The following is a 27658-nucleotide window of genomic DNA, read 5'->3' on the forward strand; positions in this document are numbered from 1 at the left end:
GCAGGGCCCTGCCATCCGTGGGCCTGTGGGATGTTCCCTTCCATGCCAGCTGTCCCGACAGTGGGCCACTTCATACCTGTAGCATTTCCAGGCACTGACTCCGAAGCCCTACACATTCCCATGCAGCCCTGGCTGAGGGCCACCGTGGGTTTTAACAACATGCTTTTCACTGTGGCCTCAGTATCAGCAGGAGCATGGGAATTATTGGAAAGCACTCATTTTCATATTTTTTGAGACAGAATCTTGTTGTGTTGCCCAGGCTGGTCTTGAACTCCTGGGCTCAGGATCCTCCTGCCTCAGCCTCCAGGGTAGCTGGGACTAAAGGTGCATACCAACATAGCCAGGCAGAACTATTCTTCACAAAGAAGTTTATTCTTTCAATACTGGGGATTGAACCCAGAGCCTTTGTTTTTATTTTTGAGACAGGATCTCACTAAGTCACTAAGTTGTCCAGGTTGGACTCAAATTGGTAATTATTTTGCCTGAGCCTCCCAGAGTGCTGGATTACAGTGTGTGCCACCACACCTAGCTACAAAGAACTTTGTTGTAGTGGGGATTGAATCCAGGGCTTCACACTAAGGTACACTCTCACCCCCCCTTTACTGTAATTTTTTTTTCTGAGCCCAGGCTGGGCTGAAATTTTGGAAACCTGCTTTAGCCTCCCAGAGTGCTCAGATTAAAGGTATGGGCCCCCCGATCAGGCTTTTAAATAGAAGTCACAGCAGCCGCAGGAGGTGCAGACTGCCCATGGTCCCGGCCTGGGTCCTTGGCCAGTGCCACACAGGATGGCGTCTTAGGCTTCCACTCCGCCTCAAGCGCAAAATCCCTAATAAGGGAGCCCTAAGTGGGAGGGCAGGGCCTGTGTGAGGGGCCCCCCCTTCCCCTCGGATGCCCCAGGCGTTCTGAGCCACAGGAGGGGAAGAAGTGCAGACCCAGGGCTTGCTGCCAGGGAACCTGGGAGGCCAATGACTGTTCCTTGCACAGAGGGGGGAGGGTCCACCACTGCCCTGAGGTCTGTCGACCCCCCAGCCTGCTCTCCCACCCACAGGAACAGCTTTCCTGGGTGCTTCCTTCCTGAGAGCCCATGCTGCCTCATCTACAGGAATTCCAGTGGGGGTGGTGGTTGGTTTTTGAGATAGGGTCTTGCTTTATAGCTCAGGCTGGCCTTAAACTCACTGTGTAGTCCAGTCTTGGCAGTCTTTCCTGCCTCAGCCTTCCGAGTGCTGGGATTACAAGCACGTGCCACCATTCCTCACTAGACAGTTGTTCTTCTCACAGGCTGAGGCCACCTGGGCCCACCCTTCGTAGGGGACATGTAGTCACAAGCAGGCCCCTCATGCCTGCTGCCTTGTCACCCCCAATGGGGTTTGCTCCACCAGCCCTGGACAGCCTGCATGTGGCCCGTGGCCCTGAGCTGCTGCAGCTGGTGATGGCAGCCATGGGGACTCCCAGCCAGAAGCCCCTCCCTCCTGGGCCTACTCTCCAAGGGTGGCACCAGCCCAAGGCCCAGGAGAAAGGTGACCACGAGGCTCCAGCCATCTATGGCACCTGAGCTGTGGGACCCCACGGGTCACAGTGCTTGGGTGACACTGCGTGAGTGACTTGTCCCCAGGTGACAGCAGCTGCTGCCACCCCGGGTCCCACCTCCTGGAACAGTGATGGCCACGGGAGGAGGGCAAGTCCCGTCCAGGGAGGATGCCGAGTCCCAGAGGTCTCAGCCATACTGGGGCTGCCCCGTCCAGTGCCAGGGTCCCAGCAGCCTATCCCGCCCCAGGGCTCGGGGCCAGCCCATCTCTCCAGGTGGCTCCTCCCCGGGATGCCTCCCACACCGGTCCTGGGGCACCCCTGCTTAGCCTGTACATTCCTAGCCTGGTACCACCGGGAGGTCCTGGCTCTCGGCTGCGGAGCTGGTCAGGGTGCAGGTGCCCGTGCCCTGGGGATGGGCCTGGGCTCCCCTGTGAGGTCCTGAGTGTTCCCATTGGAGTTCCCGGGGAGGGGTACACAGCATGGCTGAGAGGCAGGAACGGGCCGGCCTGGCCCTGGGTCCAGGGCAAGGGAGGCCTGAGGGGCTGTGGTAGGCCCAACCAGTGTTTGCATTTTTGCTGCGAGTGGGAGGGCCACCTTGGGTCCCGGGTCTGGGTGCCTTGATGGGGCCTCAGAAACAACAGGAGTCTGGGGTAGCCCTGAGCCGAAATGGTGGGAGCCAGCCCTCCACTGGGTACCCTTGCCCCGGCCTGCTCCCCAGCACCCCTGCCAGAACAAGTGGACACCTGACAGGGCAGGCAGGGGACAGACATCCCTATGAGGCACAGCAAGTCCAAAGGGAATAATCCCTAATGGTGGATTTCAGGCACAGGACACGGAGCGGGGCCTACTTCCTGCCTCCACCATGATCAGACTCTAGGGGCACTGCAAGCCCAGAGAGGACTCGAACCCAGCTGGAAATCAACATTTTATTGAACTCTGCACCTCTCAGAAATCTAGTCCAGTAGATTCCTTGTGCCTCGGGCATCACTGACACAGGTGTGACCAGCACACCCCCGCCATTCACATGACCAGCCTCCAGGAGGTGGAGGCTCCTTCCAGGGGCCAGGGGCCGGGAAGAGCGGCCCAGCCAGTTGGAGGCCAGGCAGTTAACCAGTAACAGCCCAGAGGTAGGAAGAATTCATTCCTTAGAAAAACGAACTCCAGTACAAATCTCAGCAGTGTCCCAGCACTGTTGAGCTTAAATATAAAAAGGATCTTCACGAAACACTACCGTTAAAAAGAACAAAGCTGGCCAGGCGGTGGCCCCCCGGGGGGCAGTGGTGGCAGAGGGGACAGGGACCAGCCCTGCCTGCCTGCCGGGCCTCACTGCAGCAGGAGGCGCAGGATCCCGAGCAGCAGCACCAACAGCACCACAGGCAGCAGCTGCCTGCAGGCCCAGCCAGGGGACACCTGCGGGACCAGGAGGGGACAGTGAGGGCTGGACAAGCCAGAGGGGTGCGGAGGTAGGGGACTCAGAACAGGCACAGCATCTGGGACTGGGGTGGCTGGGACAAGGGAGGCCAGAGTGGAGGTTCAGGAGGACAGGAAGGTGGCCCCGAGGGATCAGCAGGGAGGGGCAGCCCCAGAGGATGACAGCACCCAGTCCTTGGGGCCAGGGTCAAACAAGGCCTCAGGTTCTTACCCAGGCGTGGGGGGCTAGGTGTCCCCAGGGCCACATGTCCCTGAGGCTGGTGAGACCAGGAGTCAGGCTTCTGAGCACACCCCAGAGCCCCATTTGGCTGTAGGTGATGGCCAGGCTGTAAGACAACCAGAGGGGAGCACCTGTGAGTGGGGATGCCAGCGCAGTGGGAGGCACATGGCCTGTCCCCCAGTCCAGCCACTGTCCCCTCCCCAGCAGCTGCAGGCTGTCTGCTGCACATAGGCACACCAACTTCCTGCTTCCTCCCCAGCTGCCCGGCTGCAGGGTGCTGGTCCAGCTCAGAGCTGGCCGTGTGGGACACAGCCCCTGCTTTGCAGGCCCCACGGTCACTGTCCTGCCATCTTCCCCAGAGCCCTCGCTCACCTGTGCTTCCCTCTAACCGCCTGGGAAGGCCCTAGGTTCAGCTTTGTCCAAGGCTGGGGCAGGGTGGGGATGGGGAGGCAAAGGGTTTGGGGCTACCTGGAGATGGGGGGGGATCTCCTCCCAGGCCCCTGTCCACCCAGGGTCCCACAGGCTACCTGTGCACGGCCCTCCCGGGCAACTGGGCCAGGCGGGGGGCCCGGAGACGCAGGTCCATCTCATCACCAATGCAGGCCAGCCGCAGGGCCATCAGGCTGCTGTGGGGAGGTGCGGGGTGACGGGCTGTGGCAGACAATACTTCCCACGTCCCCACGCAGGCAGGCTCTGAGGGGAACTAGGGGGTGCCTGAGACAGGCTGGTCCCAGCTCCTGGGCCCTTGTGCTTCTCACAGGGGGGTGGGGCATCTGTCTGGGGCACCCACAGATCCCTAAACTCCAGGAAGGCTTGGGTGCCCTGGATTTCCTGGGAGGGGCCCCCGGTAGACTTTGGCAGGGTTGGTGGACAACGAGGACCGGCAGGTTTGAGGCTGGCTCCCCACAGGGATCTCGCCTGTCCCTCCCCTTCTGATCCCCGCCCCCAGTCCTGAAACCATCCCCATCATCACCCCTCTCAGAATGGAGGGCTCTCGGGTGTGTGCTGGTCCAAGTCCTCAACTGACATGGGGTGGGCACATGCACCCCATGCCGTGCATGTGCGCACACAACACACACACACACCCACACCCCAGACTAAAAGCCAGGCCCTCCGTGGCTCGCCTGGCTCAGCCTGGCTCTTAGGAACCTGCCCACATTCTCTGCAGGTGACTTGGCAGTGCAGCCGGAAAGTTCCGGGTTCTCAGGGAAGGCCCAGCCCTGCCTGGCATCTTTACACTGGGCTGTTACCCTGTGGCCATGGGCCTGGGAGGGGCCTGGCTCTGGGAGAGGCTATGAGGTGGCCAGCAGAGGCAGGACAGCCTCCTGCCCAGAACCTAAGCCCAGTGCAGGGAGCTATCCAATAGCCAGGGTCCACACCCCTGGTAGTCACCACTGGAACACAAGGGGACCCAAGCTAAGGGACCATACCCTCCCACGCTGCCCGGAAGGCCATCTGCTGCAGGAGGCCGAGCCCCTTCTCACAAGGCCTGCATCCTAGGACCTACCTGCCTTCCAGGCAGCCCACGAGGTCAGTGTCCCCTGGGGGACTGAGATCCTCTCCCCTGAAGGGATGCATCACAGCCAAGGCCCCTGTGGCCAACAGAGGCCCAGGGAGCGGCTCATACAGCAGGGTCTCCATGAGCAGGTCCCTGGTGACGGGTCTTGCTTCCGACATCTCTGGAGGACAGAAACAGAGCCTCAGTGTCACTGGACAGCTGCAGCTCAGGACAGGACACTTCTAGGTAAGTGCTATACTGCTGAGCCACACACAGACCTCCCTGGGTCTGGGGATCTTTTTGTCTGTAGGCCCCTATGTCCCATGAAACACTGATTAAATAAATCTCATATGCTAGGTGTGGTGCCGCACACCTGTAATCCCAGCACTTGAAAGGCTGAAGCAGGAAGATTGCTGTGAGTTTGAGGCCACCCTGGGTCACACAGCACAAAACTACCCTGGACTATGCAGTGAGACCCTGTCTCAAAAAACTAAAAAAAAAGGAGCTGGGGATTTAGCTCGGTGGTGCCAGCGCCTACCTTGCAAGCGCAAGGTCCTGAGTTCAATCCCCGGTACCTAAAAAAAAAAGTTATCGCAAGGCATGGTAGCATGCACCTGTAATCCCAGAGGCTGAGGAGGGTGAGGCAGGAGGGTCACAGGTTTAAATCCTGCCAGGGATTTAGCTCAGTGGTTCTGCTGCCTGCCTCCCAAGCGGTAGGTGCCGAGTTTGATTCCCCGGTACCACAAAAAGAAAAAAAGAAAAAACAAAACACCCCAAAACAATTTCTCTCAGTTTTATGAGTTAACGAGTTCAAGTGCTGTGTGAACAACTAAGGGAGAACCTGTCTCAAAAAGGGCTCAGCATCGTTAACTAATTGAGTAAATGAGTATATCTTAGGCTTTTCTCTTGCTGCTTTTTTTGTTTTTGTGGTACTGGGGATTAAACATGGCCTTCACACCAAGCTACATCTCCAGCTCTTTTTTTATTTTGAGACAGGGCCTCACTGAAGTCACTAAATTATCCAAGCTGCGCTTGAATTTGTGATCCTTCTGCCTCTGCCTCCCACAGGTGGGTGCCACCAAGCCCAGCTTTTTCTTTTTCTTTTGGTACGGGGACCGAACTGAGGACCTTGTGCTCGCAAGGCAGGTGTGGCTCCACTGAGCTAAATCCTCAGCCCAAGCCCAGCTTTTTCTTACAGGAGCGTGGGCTGGGACCCTCCTAGTGGTGAGGACCAGTGTCAGACCTTCCTGCCCCTGCAGGACTCCCTCCCTGACCCCTGACCCCCTGCCCTCCCTTTCAATTGGCCAGAGCCGTCATCCGGGCTGTGTGTCGTAGGGTGAGTCACCAAGCCTCTCTGTTCAACTCGTCCATGTCTCAAGCGGGCACCTGATGCACCAGGGCCCTCGAATTTTTCCTTTGTGTGAAATAAAATCAGAGCAGCCAAACTGAGAAGCCCAGGTATCTGCTGTCAGCAGAGGGGGCAAAAGCCAGCTCCCCAACCCCGGGAACAGCAATACCTCAGCATCATGGAAAACAACACCTGTTTTGATGTCTGTTATTTCTTTGGAGCAAAAAAGGCAAATAAGCAAAATGGGAAGAGTCATCCACAGCCCCAGCTCCCAGAGGGACCTGCTCAGCCTCTCCTCTGCACACATCGCAGCTGCATCTTCCAGGTCAGGCATCCCCAAGACATTCCTGGGGCCCTGCTAGCACAGCCCCTGTTCTTCCCGGGACCCTGCACGTGCACTGACCTGAGCTGATCTCCACCTTCCTGTCCCCCATCTGCCAGCAACCCTTGCAGCTCCCTGTTGGCCCCGTGACCCCACTTGGACAGTGAAGCCTCAGAAGCGGAGGTAGGGGCTGAAGGAAAGGGAGCAAGGCACCCAGGCCAGCTCATCCTCCTTGCTGCCATGAACACAGAAGTGATGGCTGGAGCTGCAGCAGCCAGCTAAGGGTGCAGTCAGTGAAGTAAGGAAAGCCTGGGCCTGATGGCACTGCTCAGCAGGAAATCACTAAATTACCCAGCCCAGGTTTAAAACTTGGGAACCTCTTGCCTCAGCCTCTGAGAGTTCTGAGACTACAGGTGTTCATGACCACACTCAGCCCAACCCATTAAGTTCTTAGTTACATCCTGGATCTTTTAAGTGAATTCCTCCCATCTGCCTACACTAGAGATCCCAGAGAGCTCTCTACCCAATGATGTCCTTTGATTTTTCTGTACAAAGAGCCCCTGGGGCATGAAGACGCCCACCATGAAGCCAAGAAGGAACAGAGGTCCACGCATTCCCCACCCCAGACCAGAGTGGCCCGATGTCCACCCCTGAAGTGGCTGCAGAAGCAAGGCCCAGGAAAGGGACCCAGGCTGGGACGCACACTCCCCCAGGTGACCTGGAGCTGACTCCAGGCAGGTGATTGATAACAATGCACCCCACACGGTGGCAGCCAAGGAGACAGGCAGGTACACGGTGACATCATCAGCCACCGTGCCAGGCCCAGGGTGCGGCACGGCCCAGGCTGAGAGAGAAACCACAGGAGGAAAGCACTTCCTTCTAGAACTAGAGAACAAATGCCCAGGACTTCTGCTGCCGCAGAGGGACGGCTGTTTCCGCCTCACCGAAGGAAGCTGGGGAGGTGGCCGCCTGCTCGGGACAGAGGCCCAACAGCGGCCCGGTAGAGAAAAGACAGGCAGAGCCAGGGCTGCCAAAAGGGCCAGGCCGGCCCTGGACGCTGCACCTGTCACACACGTTCCTCTCCAGCCCAGCCGAGGAGAGGGGGCACCTGGGACCCCCTTGCAGGCAGCACTGGTGGCTACGGTGCTGGTCGCCACCTCAGCCGTCGGGCTGGAGAGCACAAAGGGCGCAGCAACACCTGCGTGACTGACATGGGAAGTGTTCTCAGTGCAAACACCTTTTTTTCTTTCTCTGCAGTGCTGGGGATGGAACCCAAGGCCCTGTGCATGCTGGGCAAGGGCTCACCACTGAGCCGAAGCCACCTCTCGCCCCAGCACTTGGCACCGGTTTAAAAAAGCAGGAAGATCGAGATTGAGCTCCAATGCAGAGGTGTCCAGCTGCACTTGGGACAGCTCGGGGACGAGAGGAGCCCCTGACGCTCAAACCCCCTTCCCACACCCAACTTGGCCTTCAGGGAGCCCGTGACACCAGACAGCAGCCACGAGGACCCTTTGGGCCACCATACCACCTTCGGCCAGCAGTCCGGGCCCTCCGTCCCTTCTGCTGCCCTGTTGCTTGACAAGAAGGCTGGGAGAGGAGGGAGGGGACTCAGGAGCCATTCTGTCTCTGGTCTCATCTGCCACTTCAAGACACCAGCATGAGGAGAAATGCTCAAAAGTAAAGGAAAAGGGCTACCTACTCGGGACCCCTCCTGCCCTTCAGGGGCTTTCCTATCAATAAATATCTTCCTACTTAAAAAAAAAAAAAAGGAAAGGAAAAGAATGAAAACCACAGCAAGCAGCCACCCTTCACCCAAACAGTGCAACAGATACAAACGTTTATGTAAAAAAAACTAAAGCGAACATAAAAAGAACTAAAATGTGTTATACACATGTACCAACTCCTCACCATGACTGTAGTCATTATCTACTGCTAACGTGTACTAATAAAAAAAATTTTTTTAAGGGCCCGGGATTTAGCTCAGCACCAGGCCTGTCTTGAAAGCGCAACGTCCCAAGTTTGATCCCCAGTACCAGAAAAAAATTTTTAAATGGGGCCCAGGCATAATGGTGTACTCCTGTAATCCTGGTTATTTGGAGGCTGAGGCAGGAAGATCGGGAGTTCAAGGCCAGCCTGGGCAACTTAGCAAGACCCTGGTTCAAAATAAAAAATAGTAAGGCAGGGGATGTAGCTCAGTGGCACATCACTTGCCTAGCATGTGTGAAGCCCTGGGTTCCACCCCTAGTACTACAAAAAATAAGTCGGGGAGAGAGAGAGAGGAGAGAGGAAGAAGAAAAAGGAAAAGAAAAGAGAACCACAGACATCTATCTATTGGCAGAACTAGGGGAGTTTCAAAGCTGCCAGATGCAACATCAATATGCAGATCTCAACAGCATTCCTCCACTTCAACCAGAAGATAAGCAAAAAACATGGACATCTTTACAGCAACAGCAGAAGAGAAGGCTTCTGGTCAGAGATTCACCTAATAACATGCAGAAAAATCTAAAACTCCACTGAAGGACATAAAATGCCCAAATAAATGGAGACTTGGACAAATTTCCATGGGTGAGGTGTTGCAACGCTGCACACACTAGAAGCGAAGTGCGGCTGTGTGGAGAGAGGTTTGTGTGTGTGTGTGTGTGTGTGTGTGTGTGTGTGTGTGTGTGCGCGCGCGCATTGAGCAGCCTTAGGAACTGGATCCAGAACCCCATCTGACCTCAGGCCCATGAGAGGCAGTGTCTATGCAAAGGGCCATTTCCCTGGGAAAGCAGACCAGCAGCAGGTGTGTCTGTCCCCGCCCCTTAGCACCAGAGGGCTCCCCTGTGCTCCCACCCTGTCTCAAGGGCCCTGGTGGGACTTCAGCCCTGATGCTGGACACAGGACCACAGGCTGGCGAACATCAGGCTCTGCGGAGGACATGGCTGCACCTGGCAGTCACTCTTCTGCCGCCGCCCTTCAGGACCCCACCAACCCCCCTCTGAGTGCACCTGGGACAGAGACCAACCTCACACCCTAACCCAACCTCTCCCCCTTCCCATCTGTCCCTGGGCCTCAGTTTCTCTACCTGTTAAGTAGGGATAATGGTCCCAATCTACTGGGGCCCCCACCCAGTCCAGTACCAGCACCAAATGCCTCTGTTAGAACCAGGCTGCAAGCCAGGCATGGGGGTACACACCTATAATCCCAGCACTCAGGAGGCTGAGGCAGGAGGATCTCAGAGAGTTCAAGGCCAGCCTGGGTTACATTGTGAGTCCAAAGCCAAGGTAAACTACAGAGCGAGAGCCTATCTCAGAAACCCAAAAGAACCAGCGGCTTCTCGAGCACCACTACTGCTGGGGAGGACTGAGCTGCAGGCTCCGGGAACTCGGTGTCCCCACGAGGACAGTAGCCACAAAACTGCCTTTACTAGGACCCAGAGACCACTCTGACGAGCCTGCCTTTGCAGCCCAGGCAAAGGCCTTGGGGTTCAGAACCAACTGGGTCAGGGGTCCCCGTCACTGCACAGGCTGACTGCCCTTGGGCTCCCAGCCACCCTGAAGGTCAGGTGGAGGGTGGTCCTGGTCACCTGCTGCCTGCCCCACCTCCCCCTGCTGCAGCCCCAGGGCAGCCCCAGTCGCTGGGTGTGGCTCCCCATGGTGGCTGGGCCACCTAACCTTGGGCCCTTCTGGGATCGCGCTCAAACAGATGTGCAGCTGGGGCCGGGGATTTAGCCCAGTGGCACAGCGCCTGCCTTGTAACGGCAAGGTCCTGAAAAAAAGAAGATGTGCAGCTATGGGTGGCGGCCTGCATCTGTAATCCCAGACCTCTGGGAAGCTGAGGCAGAATTCCAAGGTAGAGCCCAGCCTGGGCAACTTAGAGAGACCCTGTCTCTGAAAACAAAGGGCTGAGGATTTAGCTCAGCGTGAAGGTTCTGGGTTCAATCCCCAGGACCGCAAAAAAAAAAAAAAAAAGAATTAAAAGTGCATTTCCTTGAACTGTGCCTGGACTTGTCTCACTCTAAGCCTCTGTGTCCTCAGAAGAGGGGTGCAGTCCTCCTGGGTCCACCTTCCTGGCCCAGGAGTCTCCCTGCAGGCCTCTGAACCAGACTACTGGACATCCTAGGAAAGTCACTTAACCTCTCTGTGCCTCAGGGGAATCCAGTAACACCTGACCCTCAGGACTGTTGTGAGAAAGAAGTGATATCTTCCATACTAATAGGCTCAATACAGAGCAAGTGGCTAAGAAATAAGAGCTGCTATTATTATTATTAATAGTAGTACTAATAGTAGCAGTTGTTTTTTTAAAAAACATGGCCTAGCTATGTATTCCAGGCTGGCCTTGAACTCACACTGATCCTCCTGCCTCAACCTCCCGAGTGCTGGGATTGCAGGGGTGCTCCACTTTGTCCGGCTAGGCACTGCTACTATGGACTGGCTCATGGCACAGGGCCTGGCAGAGGGCAGATACCTGTTGGTTGAATGAATAAAGGAAAACAAAGTGCTATCTTCCAACAATGCCCAGTGCGAACTCATCCAAGCTACAGGAAACTGGACTGGTTTTTAGCATCTGGGTTTATTTTTCCCCAGCAAATTTGCAAATGAGAGTTGAAAAGCCTTCTTTGGTGAGAGTTGACACACCCACCCATGTCCCTACCTGGGCGGTCTCTACCTGGGCGGTCGGACCCTCCCACAGGCTCATGGTGGAAAACCCCTCGCCAGTCTGGAGCCACATTTTATACTCAAAATGGTCAGGATGCAAATCCAGCGTGGGCAGAAGAGAGGACCCCGCCCACGGCCTGCAGGGCACCAGGGCCGAGGGTGGAGGGAACGCAGGTCCAGCCCAGCCCAGCCACTGCGGTGCCCAGCTTGGCCCTCAGCCCATTCCAGAAGCAGACGTGACCTCTGCCCCCAGCAGCGAGACAGATCTGTCCAGTGCAGTCTCCAGCAGGCACTCCAGGGGCTTGAGTTCCTGGCGGAGACCCTCTCGCCTCATCCTACCCAATCCTGCCAAGAGCCATACATGCCACAAGGGTCATAGAGGTCGGCTGGGAGACCCCAGTCCCTGGTCTTCGTCAGAGCCCCTGCCCACCTCCATCACCACCCTGGCCTGGACCTGGAAGCCAACTCAAGCTGACCCAGGGGGAAAGCCCAGAACTTGCAGTCCAACAGACCCAGGCTCCAGGCCCAGCTCTGCTGCTGCTCTGAGACCCCAGGGCAACCGGGGACACCCCCAGAGGTTCCTCCAGGGCTGTCACCAGGATTGGATGGCACACTGTTGCTGTTTTCTGCCACCCAGCAGGGGCCCCATAAAAGCTGGGGAAGAGGATCAACAGACTGGCAAGGGTCCGGGAGACCGGGAGCGGCCAGGGCCCCCACACCCCATGGGTCAGGCAAGCTCCCAGTAGCTACCAAATTGAATACATTTCCCTTGGTTTTGTAGGAACATATCCACATCTACCCTGCATGTGCCTGGCATCCCGGAGGAAGTTCAGCCATCAGCCAGGTGAGGTGGGCACGCTGGTAATCCCAGCACTTGGGAGGCTGAGGCAGGGGGATCAGCTTGAGTTCAGGCCTTATCTACATGGCAGAAACCTTGTCTCAAAGAAGAGAAATTTACAAGTCCAAGGTCCTGAGTTCGATCCCTAGTACCGCAAGAAACAAAACAAAACAAAAAGAAAAATTTAGCTGGCAAATACTGTAAGGACTTCGGGACAGAGCAAGAAGAGAAGAGTTTGTAACATGTTTCCATCCACCATGCCAAAAAGAAAAGACACAGACGGCCCTTCCCTTCTGTAGGTACAGATCTGCACAGAATGTGGGGTGGGCGGTCCTGGGAGGGACCCGAAGTGAGTGTTGACCATAGATGCTTCCCTGTTCTTAACTTCTGACACCCATGCAGCAATACTGATTGGAAAATAAAGCCAAAATACTCATCAATGGCTTGAATTTTCGGGAAACAGAAATGTTTGTCTATTTTAGGAAACTCAGAGCAGCACAGCCCCGCCCCCGCCCTACCCCCAGGCCCGGGAAGTCCCGCTGAGCCCAGCGTCAGGGACCTGCAGGTGTCCCAGACAGCCCTGCAGTGAGCGGGGTGAGGTTCCCTTAAGCGACCCAGCAACAACTGGAGGAAGGAAGGAAGGGAGGGAGGGAGGGAGGGAGGGAGGGGAGGGAGGAGAGGAGAGGGAAAGGGATTTCTCTAGCGAGAAGGTGGGAATTCATCTGAGCCTGTGGGGTCCCTGTTCAGTAATTTGGGGCACAGCAGCATGGAGTGGCCCTGGGGTACCACCGCTTGGCCCTGCCACATGCTGGCTGGGTGACCTCCACCTTCACGCCCGATGCAGACTGGGTCCATGCACTTTGAGCCCAGGTGCAGGCAGAGCCCCGGGCTGGGGCGCAGTAGTCAGGCAGGTGGATCAGCTTTATCACAGAGCCGATTCTGTCCCTGGGAAGGGGAGGCCTGTGTGGAAAGGAGTGGAAGCCATGGGCTCACTCAGGTGGGCCTGTCCAGGTTAAGCTTATAGGGGAAAGTACATCAGCCCCACCTACACAGGAGGAGAGGAGGCTTCGACCCAACCGGGCGCCAGGTGCACCGGTGCATGCCTATAAACCCAGCTACAAGGAGGCTCAGGCAGGAGGGTCACAAGTTGGAGTCAAGCTTAGGCAATTTAGGGAGACACTGCCTCAAAACAAAAAGGGCAGGCCAGAGATTTAACTCAGTGGTGGCGCCACCTGCCTCCCAAGCGCAAGGACCCGAGTTTGATCCCCCGGAACCAAAAATTAAAATTAAAATTAAAAAAATTAAAAAAAAACACGGGCTGGGGTGTACTAAAAAGAAAAGTGAAAAAGAAGCAGGAGCGGCTTGTCTGAGATCACATGCTGTGCAGCTGGCTGAGGAAGGTCTCCCTGTCCCTGACACCTCTCAGCTCCCCCGGCGCGCCTCTGCAGCCCCAGCCTCTGTGCAGCTCCCCACCCCAGCTATGTGACTGGCCCACAAGCTCCTACAGGAGCTCAGCGAACAGATCCCTCCTGAGAGGGGACCCCTGGCTGGCGGCTGGCCAGAGGCAGGCGGCCTGGACCCAAGGTGCTTGCCCACTCCCCCCAATTCCTCAGTCAGATTCACTCCAGGTCCCCAGGGCCTCAGGAAGGTCACCTTCCAACCCAGATTCCCGGGGTGGGTGGGGCACCGGCAAGGACACCCAAGGTTGCAACACTGAAGTCACAGTTTGGAGCTCTCTCCTTCCCTGAGGGCGGGCCCTGACACAGGAGCCCCAGGGACCCCACTTCTCAGGAAAGCCACCTAACCCCTCTGTGCCTGGTGTCCTCCTGGGGCTGCGGTGGGCACCAGCCTGGCCACTCCAGCAGTGGAAAGACTCTGTTCCCGAGATCCTTTTTAATACGGAAAAATCAGGAAAGGGCTTCACTGTCCCCTACTGTGAGCTGGGGGTGGAGGGCGGCTGCTGAGCAGTGATGGGGAGGCCATGCGTGCAAACTGTGCCCTCTCACGGTCCTGTGCCTCACATGTGTGCACAGAAACACACAGAGGGAATCCGGAAGGGGACCAAGAACGCTCACCTCTGAAGAGGGAAGGGAGTGACGGGGTGGTTGGCAAGGGAGGGGGAACCATCCTTAGCTTTTACAGATAGTTTCGAGAAGTTGGCAAAGAAATGTGCAGTAACTTAAGTAAACAAGTGTCACCCCATACCCCATCCATAGGTACACATGTGACTCAGGCCTGATCACTTCACAAGGATAATGTGACCTACACTCAGGGGCCACGAGGAAGGACCTCAAAGCTGAAGCCCTTCGGATCCCCAAAGCATTGAAGGCAAGCGGAGAAGCAGCTTGGCAACCTGCCCCCGCCCACGCAGTGACCCAAGGAACCTGCAGAGAGACGGATGGGGACAACACCCATACCACACCAAAAGGTTTCTGTTCCCTCCTTGCCAGGCACCTGGTAGGAGAAGTCCCAGTGAAGCCAGGGCCTTTGCGCTGAGCTACACCCCCAGTGCTTTTATACTTTTCATTTTGAGATAGAGTCTTATTAAGTCACTAAGTTGCACAAGCGGTGATTGAACTTGGGATCCTCCTGTCTCAGCCTCCCAGAAAGCTGGGTTTATAAGCATGAGCTACCAGGCTGAGCCCCTTTTTAAAATTTATTTATTTATTTATTTAGTAATAAATTTATTTATTTAGTAATACTGGGGATGGGATTGAACCCAGGGCCTTTGCACTGAGCTACATCCCCAGCCTTTATTTTCTACTTTAAGACAGGGTTTCACTAAGTTGCTAAACTGCCCAAGCTGGCCTTGAACCTTCCACCATCCTGCCTCAGCTTCCAGAGTTCGAGGATTACAGGTGTGCAGCACCACACCTGACCCAACTTCTGCTTCTCTTCTCAAAGACAGCAAATCCAACTCCCCAGGCTGGGCCAGCCAGGCCCAACCTCCGGGCCAGGTTTTTGAAGGCTGGACTGCCAGGAATCCGGCCTTCTAGTCTCCATCAGCCATGTGACTGAACTAATTCCTTAGCTGCAAACCCTTAAATCTATATTTGTAAAACCAGTATGGAGGGGATTTCCCCGTCAGTCCTTTCCTGCTCAGTCCACTACTAAAATACTCCAGCCTGGCCTGGGGGGTGTGGCCCAGTAGTCAGCACTTGCCTATGCCCTGGGTCCCATCCTCAGCACCTCAAAAAAAACAAAAGTCTAAAAAACAATGATCTGCAGAGGAAGTGTAACAGGTTAATAATTCTAGGGCTGGGGATTTAGCTCAGTGGTTCTGCCGCCTGCCTCGAAAGCGCAAAAACCTGAGTTTGATCCCTGGTACCAAAAAACAAACAAAAATTATCTTGGCTGAGTGTGAAATGACCACAGAAAAGGGGAACTTTCTGTGCCTTTCTCTCCCATCAGAGGACAGAAGCCAGGGCGCCACCTGGCCCTGCAGTGGCCGAGTTTCTGAAGCAGGTATTCAAGCCCTCCTGTCCAGGGCTGTGGAATAAGGACCTCATCAAGCACTGGCCCGAGGCAGCCGCAGGCTCCTCCTCCCAGTCTCAGGATCTCACCCCAGCTCCTCTGCCACCTGGAAGGCAGGCCAGGGACCTACATGCTCCCTCGCCTGGCCAAAGATCTCTTCCTCCTGCCCTCTCCGGGGAGCACCCTGGCTGTCCCCATGCCTTAGGTCAACAGACCTGGATCGGCCACTCAACCTCTTATGTCCTCTTGAAGTGTTTACCTGTCTGTCTGCCAGCCAGTCTGGAGCCTGGGCCACCTGCAGGGGAAGGACCTGGTGCCACTGGGTGACCGTCAGGGGACCAGACAAGATGAAGGAAGGAGTCAAAGAGGCCCCCAGTTCCTGCCTGGGGACCCTGGACTGAACACACACCTGTGCTGGGCCTCCTCAGGGTCACTTTCTGTTAAAAGGGGGACAGCCCCACGCAAGGGTGGCCCCAAGAAGGACAAAAGCTGCATACAAGACATGCATGCAGCAAGTGCTCACAGAGGGCTGGGAGGAGAGAGGTGCACACGTGCTGGCCGCCCTGTGTCCCAGCTCCACGTGTCCCCATAACACACCACTGCCTGTGTAGGGAATTTAGCTTTCACTGAGGTGGGTGGCTCGCTGTGTCCTGGCCTCCAGATGGAGCGTATTCTTAACTCCCAGCTCTGGATGCACACCATGAATGCCATCCTTGATGGCCAAAGAAATGACTGAGATCTCTGGACCCTCCATGTCCCCACCCCAACACCAGGCAACCCCCCCTCTGCCTGTGTAGCCAGTGCCAAGACTTCTCCCAATGCCAGAGAAACAGGTTTGCTCTGTGGTCCCCGGCGGGTGTTTTGTATTGTCACATCCTAATATTGACACTAGGCAAATCAGCTGCCCTCTGTGTGCCCTGGCCACCTTGCCGGGCCCTCTCCCACCTGCCCCAGGGCTGCCATGGCCCTCACAATCTGTATCCCACCGGACCCAGCCAAAAGCAATGAGCAGCGGCCACACCTGTGCAGCCCAGACCCACCGCTGGCTTCCTGGTGGCCGCCAACAACAAAGGCCAAGTGTCACAGGGAACTTCCTCCACACAGCTCAGGACTGTTCTGGGCAGAGAGAAAAACAGACTCTCTCGGGCTCCACCAAGTCTGCCACAGGCAGAGGCCATTAACTGTCCAGAAACTTAAGAGCTTCACTAAACAGGATGCTCAACAGGGGGCCAGGGTCAGTGGTGTCTGCCAGAACTGCGGCTCTTCCAGACCCCTGCAGCTCACCCGCCATGGAGGACCTGCAGCCAGGGGAGGGGGCCACGAGGGCCTCTGGCTTCCCCAAAGCTCCAGATCTGGGTGTCATTTCACCTGTGTCTACACCCACATTCACAGGCACCACACTCCAACCTCCAACCTGCTCCCTACCAGGTGCCTAAGCTGTCACTGGATCCTAACTGGATGTCATCTGATGTTTCCTGACGGAGCTGGAAGGTTAGTGTGAGTCAGCGTACAAATGCATGAGATCAGTGCAGTCTCAGAACCCTGAAGGCCCCCAAAGGAGGTCTTGGGACAGGAGAGTAGGTGGAAGAGAGGGACAGCTATGCCTTGAGATAGGGTAGTCAGGGAGGACTTCTCAGGGGGGGCAGCAGCAGAGCAGAGACAGCAAAGGGTGGCAGTTCAGACACCCAGAGGGACCAGGCCCTCCAGTGATCCGTTTCAAGTCCCACATTATCCCATGAGATACTTCACAGTATCCGGTGCTTACAGGATCGTCCCTGCTGAGGTCATCTTTAGAAAAAAAGATCAACTAAGCAACTACGGCGAGGGTGTGGCTCAGTGGCAGAGCTCGACTAGCATGTAGGAGGCCCTACCACACCCCACCTGGGCTCAGTCCCCACCACAACCCAAAAAGAAGAAAGAAAAAAAAAAAGGAAGCACCTGGAAGACATCCTAGAAGATTGATTAAACCTGGAGCGGTGGCACACACCTGTAATCCCTGCCCTTTTGGAGGCTGAGGCAGGAGAATTGCAAGTTGGCACCCGGCCTGGGCCACTCCAACTTAACAAGATCCTGTCTCAAAAAATAAGAAGGGTCAGGGATGTAGCTCAGTACAAAGACTCTGAGTTCAATCCCCAGCACTGCAAAACAGAAAAAGATTAATCAAGTGAGTTTGTCACTAAGAGAAATTCCAGGTGCAGGCTGGGCATTCACATGCTGGGAGCCATTGGCAAGACGATAACACTGGGGTTTTGCCAGGACTTCAGGGATCCCCCCTCCCTTCCGATTCATGTGTTTGAATTTGACCCCACCATCAAACTTGGGGGGACGGGAAATGTATCTGCCAGTGGTGTTCAGAGCCGGGGCCCGGGGAGGTGACTGGGACTAGAAAAGGTCATCGGGGGTCAGGACAGGGCCTGGTGCTTGGATCCCAGTGGCCTCTCAGACAGAGACCAAAGGAGTCCAACAGCACCGCCCACTCCTACTTCCTGCCCTGCCTCCCAGACTCTGCCGCAAGACGCCCCAGCAGATGCGGGCCTCAACCCTGCAGCCCGAGCACCCAGAGGCAACACGAACCTCTTCTTGATCACTTTGACTGGCACTGAAGTATGGTTATTAGCCCGCTGGGTCCCAGCCGGAAGTCCCCAAATCCTAGGCTGAGGATCAAGGGAAGAGGGGAGGAGAAGAGCCAGAACACAGGGGCAGGGCCGAGGCCAGGGGCACACGCCTGCTCCCAGACTCCGGGCTGGTCCTCGGAGGGGGTCTTGCTACTACTGTGTCTGGTGACCAGCACCAGTGACGCTGGGACTATGCTGCTCCTAAGAACCCCCTCCAAAGGCAGGCCCAGATTAACTTTTCGGAGTGTTTTTGAGACAGGGTCTCACTATGCAGTCAGGCTAGCCTTCAACTGGCAGTCCTCCTGCCTCAGCCTCCAAGTGCTGACATTACAGGTGTGCATTAAACCGTGCCCAAGTGAAGTGGAGACAAGGTAAAGGGCTAACTCTTGCGCAGCCACGAGCCTCAGAGCGGGAGCCAGTTTTACAGAATCGCTTGCCCAAGCCACACAGCTAGAAAGTGGCCGCATGGAGAGGTCTGGCTCGGCTTCCAACGAAGGGCTCTGGTCTTTGTGCCACTTTGTGCCAGTCAACCTGAGCACCTACTCCTTCCAGAGACCTGAGCTCCAGTTTCTCCACCAGAGTTGGCTCCCAACTTGGGAAGAGGCAGACCGAGGAGCCCACGGGGGCTTGCGCCCAGCCCATATAAAAACAATGTTTCAGCAGCAGAGAGAACAATGATAACAATAACAACCTCCCGCAAAGGGTGGTTCATTCGGTGCAAATTAGAGCTGCAATTAATGGTTTACAAAGGGTTCCAACCAAGGGGCGAGAGCCAAAGCGAAAGTGACACCAGCCGTGACCCCACTCCTAGGCTGGTTATGGAGGGGGCGCCCCCGCGGCCACTCCGACGCCCAGGCCACCCGCGGTTCACCTGCACAGGGCCACAGACAGGTGGCGGCCTCGCCCACTCCCCGCAAACTCCTGATCAGAATTTCCCTTTCTCCACGCCCCCCACTAAGGCCTCTCCCGCCCCTCTGCAGGTGTGCGGCCCGATCCGAGCGGAGACAGGTACCCGACGCCATCTTCCCTCTTTTAGTGGACACCCGGGCTATGTTGGTGCCATGTCCGGACCCCCGAGGTCGGAGCCCAGTCCCAGAGGCCGAGAACGAGGGCGGTGCCGGGGCACCAGGGCCCGCTGGGCGGGACGAGGCCACCCCATAGCCCAGACCTAGACGCTGAGACGTGGATGGCACGATCGTGGCGTGGAGACCTCGACACCCCCCCACCAGGCAGAGCGAGGACGTCACCCCGCGAGTGACTCGCCCGGGACTCTCCGCGGCGAAAAGGGGTTTGGCCAGGGACCCCCTCCCAGCGCGGGAGGCCCAGACATGCGGGGATCGGGAATCGGGAATCCGGGCGCGGACTCACCTCGCGGCGGGCGGCGGGCGGCGGGCCGAGTGTGCGGCGCTGGCCCAGACGCGCGCTGTCGAGGGAGGCGGGGCGGCCGCAAACCTGATGGGGCCCCGCCCGCGCGCCCCGCCCTGGCCACCTACCCACCCGGGAAGCTCAGAATCTGAGATCCGCGGGCAGCGGACACTATTGCTGTCCGCGTTTGCACTCTCTGCCTTCTCCTTACGGGTGTGCGAGACCCTGGTGTGCGCCCCGCGAGGAGCGTTTGTGGGTGGACCCAGCGCCTCAATCCTAGCTCCTCGACGGAGGGGCCTCGCTTCATCCTCCGGTTACTCCTAGGGCCTCGCTGCTTGTTTCATGCCCATTTTACCCACGCGGAAACCGAGGCTCAGAAAGGACCAAATGGTTTGCTTAGTGCGGAGACATCCAGGGCTGGGGGAGCAGGTAGAGCATTTGCCTGGCAGGCCTGAGGCCCTGGGTTCCATCCTCAGCATGGAAAGGAAATAAGAACGTAAGCTCGTAAGTAAAATTTAGGTAATGGATAACAGGAAAATCCATCTTTTGCAAATGGGAAGGGAACATAAAATTAAGATGTGCTATGTCCATGTCCCAACTCCCCACGATGAATGCCATCACTAGGCACTGTGAGTGTGTACTAAATAAAAATAAAAACCAAAAAATGCATGCTTTTCAGGCTGACAGATTTGGAAGCTAGGAGTCTTCAAACCCGCTTCCCCGCCTCCGAAGCGGCATTAGCCGACCTGCCCTGCAGCCCGGCTCCGTCCACCCCACCTACGCGCTGCCTTCGGCACCATCCCCGTGGGAGCGTGGCAGCCCCGCCCCCTGCTCTGCGCCCCGGGGCCATGGGTGGGGGAGGGGCGAAAGACGGCTACCCACGTGGAGACCCGGGGGAGACCCGGAAGGAGGAGAAATCCCGAGTTCTAGGCAGGGTGGGAGGGCAGGGTCTAAGGTCGACCTCAACCCTGGAGCCAAGGGTGCGCTGTGGGTGGAGGAGGCCGGGCAGGGCGGGAATAACAAAGTAACAGCGGGAGAACAGCAACAAAGCTTGTTTACCCCGTCCTGCTCCAGGAGGGCGGAGGGGGCAGGGTCCTCTCGCCTGGAGCGAGGGAGCTCGGTCCTAAGCTGTCCGAGGTGCGCTGTCCGCGCCTCTTTACTACTGCGGGGAGGTCGGCTGCGAAAAGGTCATGCAGGGAGGCTCAGAGTTCACTCTAGGCCGGTGCTCCCTACCCCTGACCTCTTCCGCTCTGTATTCCTTTTCCAGCGACCGCAAATTCCACCTCCAAACCCCAAGTCTGGCTCTCCCGACTCCCGCCAATAGCCACGGGGTGTCTCCGGGCAGTAGTGGCGAGCCCCGCCTTACAGGGGCCTCCCTCCAAGGGAGGTTTTGTAGGTGAAACAACTGAGTCTCAGCGAGGAAGCCATCATGCAGAGTGTCAAGGGCCACCAAGACCTGATGTGTGAGGATATTGGCCGAGGGGTCTGGAGGCGAGGGCACAGTGCCAGGCACATTGTAGGTGTTCAGTAAACACTAGCAGAACGGATGCCGGGTGGCCAGGCTGGGACCGAGAGAGAGGATTCAAGGGCCCAGAGGAGGGGTGGATTGCAAGGGAAAGGTCCCAAGACGATGTGCTGATCACACGGGGGAGGAGCCAGGGCTTGGGGCAGTTGCTGCGGACCCTGTGAAGTCAGGGTTCAGGGCCAACCTGCGTCACGTAGGGAGTGGTACCTTGTCTCTAAAGACGGAAAGAGAGAGAAGGGGAAGGGAGAGAAAGAAAAAAGGAAGGACAAACAGGAAGAAGAGGTACGCCATTTGAATAAGGGCTCAGCTTCAAGAAGACGCTGAGTTGGTCGGCAGTGATAACGATGTCACAACAGCAGTGGGGACAGCCACCGTCCTTCAGGCCCCCAGACTCAAGGCTCAGCACTTTCCCTTGTTATCTCTGCTGATCCTTGTAACACAAGCCCCAAGGGCCAGGAGGGGCTGCAGCGCTGGCACATTCACAAGGGGCCACAGGGGAGAGGGGACACGCGGCCCGCCCCCCGTTTTACAGATGAGGAAACAAGCTCTGAAAAGAGGCGGGTCAGCAGAGGCCACCCAGCCCGGGCTCCCTGATTCCCTGGCAGGTCTCTTTCTGGCCCACCAGAGCTGCTCCCAAACTTTCTGGGACCTCAGCATCTTTCTTTTTTCTGCCTCCCTCCCTTCCCTTCTTTATTTCCTCCTTCCTTTCTTCCTTGTCAGCACTGGTAATTGAACCCAGGGCCTTAAACTTGCTAGCCAAGTGCTCTAATACTAAACTACATCCCCAGGCCTTTTTGTGTTTTGGGGGTTTGTTTTTGTTTGGTTTTTTTTTGGTACCGGGATCGAACTCAGTACCTTGCATTTGTGAGGCAGGCGCTGGAACCACTGAGCTAAATCCCCGGCCCTGGGGTTTGTTTTTTTTTTGACACAGGATCTTGCTAATTTGCACAGGCTGACACAGCTGCTCTGAGGCTGAGGCAGGAAGATTGCAGTTTGAGGCCAGCCTGGGCATTTTAGCAAAACCTTCTCTCAAAATAAAAATTTTAGGGGCCAGGGATTTAGCTCAGTGGTTCCACTGCCTGCCTTGAAAGCACAAGGTCCTGAGTTTGATCCCCGGTACCAAAAAAAAAAGTCACTTTATTTAAAAATAAATAAAGTAAAAATTTTAAAGAGCCTGCAGGTATAACTCAATGGGAAAGCACCCGCCTAGCATGCACAAGTCCCTGGGTTCAATGCCCAGAACTAGAAAAGAAAAGACAAGACAGGAGGGAGGAAGAAAGAAAGGCAGACGTAAAGAAACATCTGCTGGCTTGACCCAGGGCCACTGCACTATGGCTCCTGCTCTCCGAGCGGCAAAGGCCCCGGGGGTCCAGGGGAGCCGCCCTGGTACCCTCTGTCCTCCCTCTGCTGTGCCAGCACCCCAGGCCCCACAGCCCTGGCCCTGACTTTGGCTTGTGTTTCTTGTTAACCTGACTGTTCGGATCATTTGTTCACCAAAGCTGATGAACACCTGACTCACTTAGGCAGTGTGGCCTCAGCAAGGTGACCTTCTGCAGCCCTGAGGAAAGTGGGGACACAGTCCTTCAGGGACGGGGCCTAGTGCCGGACCAGCACCCGGCCCTGCCTAGGACAAGCAGACACCAGCGCAAGTTTGAAACAGCTCTGCCCCTGGCTTTTCCCTCCCCAACGTTTGTCCCCAGCCTTAGGGGTGACACCTAACCTGGGAGACCCTCCAGCTGCAGGAGAGGCTTTGGAACACAGCAGGGACACATCAGGCTTGCTGTTGGCCCCTCCATAGGGCCTGGACCCCCAGATCAGCCCCTCCCCGTGGCATGTCACCTACTCCAGCTGCATGGACGCCCCTGGGGGTGGAGGCCACGGGACCCTGGCAAGCTAGTGAGAGGCCTGGGTGACTTCAGGCACCCCTCAAGGAAAGTCTGTGAACCCCTGAAGTGAAGCCAGATGGCAGTTGGGGGAGGGATTGGGCACCTCCTGGACGAGGTCAGTACAATGCGGTCAGGGAAGGAGGTAATGAGAGGAACTTGACCTCATTGTCTGTGGGCACTGGGGAGCCACGGAAGGGCTTGGACCGGAAGAGAACTAGGGTGGAGGAAAATGTAAAGGGGAATGATGCCCACATCCTCCAGGGCTCCTGACCCAGGCCCTGCGGCTCCACCCCATCTGCCCTATGCTGGTCCCTGGGCAGCCTGTGACAACTAGGAATTATTATGTTCCCATCCTGCAGGCAATGACACTGAGGCTGAATGGCAGAGGGGCTGCCAAGCAGAGCAGCAGGGACCCTGTAACCTTGCCGGTGGGGCTGGCATCCCTGTCCCCATGTGCGCCTCCAGCCCCCTCCTTTCTGGGAAATGGACAGCCACGCCCGCTCACGGGGCTGTTGCCAGGAGGCGGCTGCGGCAGCTTCCTTCCAGCTTCCTTCCGCTCTCCAGCTTTTTCTCCCCCTGCACCACATGCTGTCTTCCACTTCCTCCTCATCTGCCCGTGCAGCACCTGACTCCAGCCCCACAGGCCCGCAGCTGCGCTGGCCTCGCTCACTGCTCCTGTAGCAGGTACTCAATGAACACACAGTGAGGAGGGCCCAGGGTGTGGCTAGGTGGTGATGGGGCTGGGAGGGGCCCTGGGTTCAGTTCTGGGCTTCCCGAAGGGGCTCTCCCCTTGTGCTGCCCACGGACCTGTGGGGGCAACACACAGGAAACCACATGGGCAGTGACCCCTGGAGACCAGCGACGTGGGGTTCAGTGGGAGGTTGGACCTGGTGTCACGGTGCATTCTCACTGGCACTGGATGCTAAGGCAGGACCAAGCCTGCGCTGCTTAGAGAACTGCCTGGCAGTTGGGTGTGGTAGTACATGCCCATAATCTCAGCACTCTGGGAGGCTGAGGCAGGGCGATTGCACTTTTGAGCCCAACTTGGGCCATTTAGTGACTTGGCGAGACCACTTTTTTTTTTTAAGGGAGGAGGGGGCAGGGGTGGGCATGTAGCTCAGTGGTGGACTCCAGAGGGCAGGGCAGTGTTGTGTGGCCTGTGGCATCCAGGCTGTGTGACAGCAGATGACAATGCTTAGTGTCTCAGGGTGACTGAGCGGGAGTGAAGTGAGGCCAGTGGCTGGGACTCAGAGTCCTGTGGGGGCTCAGCGGGGAATGGCAGAGACTTGGGGCCCCAGTGCCTGGCATCAGCCGCGCTTCTCTCAGTCCCAGGGAGGCCTTCAGGGACAAGAGTCAGTGACACTAAGTTGTTTTTGTTTTGTTTTGTTTTGTTTGGGTACCGGGGATTGAACTTATAACCTTGTGCTTTCGCTGAACTGAATCCCCAGCCCGACCCTAAGGTTTTTTAGTTTTGGAGACAGGGTTGTGCTAAGTTGCCCAGGCTGGCCTCAAACTTGGGACTCTCCTACCTTGGCTCCCTGAACAGCTAGGATCTCAGGTGTGCACCTGGCAAAGATTATTTGTGAAGGTTAAGCCTGGCCTTAGCTGCTCCAGGGACATCTTGTTATCCACAGAGGCTGGGTTACTGACCAGGCTTTGTCTTCCAGGGCTGTGGCCCCAGGCTCCAGTGCACTGTAACACACAGAGGCCTCCTGGCCCGGTCCTGCACCTGCTGCAACCCCCAGACACAAGTTGAGCCCAGGCCCCTCGCTGGGCCACCCACCCTACCCCAGCTCTGCCTCGGGGTCCCAGAGCACAGGCCTGGCAGGGCACCAAGGAGGACGGAGAGCCATTGGCCCAACCCAGTGCCTCCAGGGGTGGAGACAAAGTGTCTGGAAGCACATGGCCAGGCCATGGGAAAGCAGTGAGAAGGGAAGTGTCCAAGCTCGCCTGTCTCTCCAGAATCACATCTCCTGTCCCCCTCTTAGCTGACGGAGCATCCCACTCCATGTGCTTAAGCCAGAGAGTTCAGAGCTGCCCCCTTAGGGATTGAACCCAGGGCTTTCACACTGAGCTGCATCTCCAGCCCTTTGTTAAGTTTGTGGAGTTTTTTTGGTACTGGGATCGAACTTGGGTCCTTGTGACTTTGTTAAGTTTTATTTCAAGATAGGGTCTCACTGAGTTGCTTCAGCTTGCTCAGACTTGCAATCCTCCTGCCTCAGCCCCTGAGAGTGCTGGGATCACAGGCCCAGCCTCAGAACCATCCCTGACTCACACACACACCAGTAAAGATGTCATGGGCTTCAACAGCATATTAAATGGACAAAAACTGAAAGGTTTCACTCTAAAATCAGGAACAAGACAAGGATGTCCACTGCCACCACTCTTGTTCAATATAGTTCTAGAAACACTAGCCAGAGCAATTAGACAAGAGAAAGAAATAAAAGGAATAAAGATAGGAAAGGAAGAAGTTAAATTATCATTATTTGTGGATGACATGATACTCTATGTAGAAGACCCCAAAAACTCCACCACAAGACTTTTAGATTTGATAAACAAATTCAGTGGCATAGCTGGATACAAAGTCAACACTCAGAAGTCAATAGCCTTCCTGTACATGAATAACAGACTCATGGAGAGAGAAATTAGAGAAATAATCCCTTTCACAATAGGATCAAAAAAAAAAAAAAGAAATACCTAGGAATCAATCTAATGAAGGAAGTAAAAGACCACTACATTGAAAACTACAGTACTCTGAAAAAGGAGATTAAAGAGGATATCACAAAATGGAAAGATATCCCTTGTTTTTTTTTTTTCTGGTACCTGGGATCGAACTCAGGTCCTTCTGCTTGCAAGGCAGGCGGCAGAACCACTGAGCTAAATCCCTGGCCCCTCCTTGTTCTTGATAGAAAGACCCAATATAGTGAAAATGGCCATACTGGGCCAGGGATTTAGCTCAGTGGTTCTACTGCCTGCCTGAAAAGCACAAGGACCCGAGTTCAATCCCCAGTACCAAAAAAAAAAAAAGGCCATACTTTCAAAATTGTTATACAGATTCAAAACAATCCCAATGAAAATCCCAACCAAATACCTCACAGAATTAGAAAAAACAATCCTAAAATTCATTTGGAACCAGAAGAGACCTAGAATAGAAAGGCAATTCTGGGCAACAAAGGCAAAGCTGGGGTTATCACAATCCCTGACCTGAAATTATACTACAAAGCTATGGTGATAAAAACAGCATGGTACTGGCAAAAGAATAGACTTGAAGATCAATGGAACAGAATAGAAGGTGCAGGAAGAACTGGAAACACACTTAGCCACCTTATCTTTTTTTTCAAACACCTATTCATTTTATTAAATACAAGGCTGAAATGTTAAGTAGGCATTGCAGATTCTAAGAAATTACATTTCAGATTCCCAAAGTGTCCTGTTGGTGTCTTGGGCAAGTAAACTGATGTTTTAAAGGACTTATTTTAATGAAAAACAAAAAGGCAACAATTTGGGAATATAAAATAAGTAAAATCCAAATCTCAGACATTTATTCAAAACTGTTCTGAATCCCTAAGGTGGCTATAAACTGTTTGTAAAAGTTCATAGCTTAGGGCCGGGGATTTAGCTCAGTGGTTCTGCCACCTGCCTTGCAAGCACAAGGTCTGGAGTTCGATCCCAGTACCAAAAAAAAAAAAAAAAAGTTTATAGCTTAAAGGAATATGAACATCACAGTTCATGTCAGTTTCCGCTGAAGAAGACCAGCAATGCTACACGGTAGTTTCGTATGAGTTTCCATAATCCAGTTCTAACATTGCCAGTGCTATCTGCACTGACCTGACCAGAGGTCCTTCCTGCCCACTGCTTTTAATTGATCCATTCTGAATGGCCAAGTTGAGACCATAAGACTTCTGCTGACTTTCAAGTTCAACTACAGTTGGCTTCCTTAATGCATCTTTTTTACTACGAGTTGAAAGAGGCTTTTCAAAATTACAGCTACCTGGGCCGGGGATTTAGCTCAGTGGTTTTGTCGCCTGCTGCGCAAGCGCAAGGACCTGAGTTTGATCCCTGGCACCAAAAAAAAAAAAAAAAAAAAAAAAATTACAGCTACTTTTGGTAAGTGTGCTACAAGCATCACTACTGTCTTGCTGGGGCAGGTTGTACTGTCTCTCTATTTAGGCAAAGACTTCATGAACAAAACCCAGACTGCACGGGAAATACTACAAAGAATCAACAACTGGGACCTCATCTTACTAAAAATCTTTTGCACAGCAAGAGAAACCACCAACAGAGTGAAGAGACAACCCACAGCTTAGGAAAAAATTTTTAACAGCTATTCAGATAAAGGACTATTACGTAGAATATATAAAGAACTCAAAAAATCAGACCTCCCAAATTTAAAGACCCATTACAAAAATGAGCATCTGAAATAAAAAGACACTTCTCAGATAAAGAATTAGAAACAGCAAATAAATATATGAAAAATGTTCAACATCACTGGTCATTTGAGAGATGCAAATTAAAACAATGCTGAGATTCCATCTCCAGAAAGAATGGCTGAAATCAAGAAATCAACTAATTGGCTGGGGATTTAGCTCAATGGTTCTGGCGCCTGCCTCACAAGCCCAAGGTCCCAAGTTCTATTCCCGGTACCAAAAAAAAAAAAGAAATCAACTAATAACAAATGCTGGAGGGGCTGTGGGGAAAAAGGAACCCTTCTCCACTCCTGGTGGGAGTGTAGCCTGATGCACCTTGTAGACTTTTCCACTGTGGAAATCAGTGTGGAGATTTCTCAAAAAACTAAAACTAGAGATTCCATTTGAGCCAGCTATACCTCTTCTTGGTATCTTCCCAAAAGAATTAAAAGCATCATACCACAGCAATATATGCACACCCATGCTTATAGCAGCACAGTTTATAATAGCTCAATCTTGGAAACAGCCCAAATGCCCATCAACTGATGAGTGGATAAAGATGTGGT

At 55.1% G+C, this 27658-nt stretch overlaps 1 protein-coding gene across 1 annotated transcript; it reads right to left on the minus strand.

The window, feature by feature from the left end:
* Positions 1 to 44: 44 nt before the first annotated feature.
* Bik (BCL2 interacting killer) lies at positions 45 to 19336 on the minus strand. The gene is made up of 5 exons (XM_004845443.4): positions 19279 to 19336; positions 4686 to 4857; positions 3706 to 3804; positions 3170 to 3284; positions 45 to 2937 (listed from the first exon to the last, which is right to left on the minus strand). Exons 2-5 carry the CDS (start codon positions 4853 to 4855, stop codon positions 2851 to 2853), a joined length of 471 nt encoding a protein of 156 aa, XP_004845500.1. The 5' UTR covers positions 4856 to 4857; positions 19279 to 19336; the 3' UTR covers positions 45 to 2850.
* Between the last annotated feature and the right edge of the window lie 8322 nt (positions 19337 to 27658).

The sequence above is a fragment of the Heterocephalus glaber genome, unplaced genomic scaffold (genome assembly GCF_053883595.1).
Source record: "Heterocephalus glaber isolate CG9 unplaced genomic scaffold, H.glaber_assembly_v1.0 deba00001444, whole genome shotgun sequence".
Classification (NCBI taxonomy): Eukaryota; Metazoa; Chordata; class Mammalia; order Rodentia; family Bathyergidae; genus Heterocephalus; species Heterocephalus glaber.

What these genes read in the sequence shown, in the direction of transcription:
- Bik (XM_004845443.4), bottom strand. Translation starts at nt 4,855, where the DNA reads ATGTCGGAAGCAAGACCCGTCACCAGGGACCTGCTCATGGAGACCCTG. An exon ending in CCCGGGAGGGCCGTGCACAG is followed by an intron (nt 3,285 to 3,705) that starts GTAGCCTGTGGG and finishes GTTGTCTTACAG; the next exon opens with CCTGGCCATCACCTACAGCC. An exon ending in ACCTAGCCCCCCACGCCTGG is followed by an intron (nt 2,938 to 3,169) that starts GTAAGAACCTGA and finishes CTGGTCCCGCAG; the next exon opens with GTGTCCCCTGGCTGGGCCTG.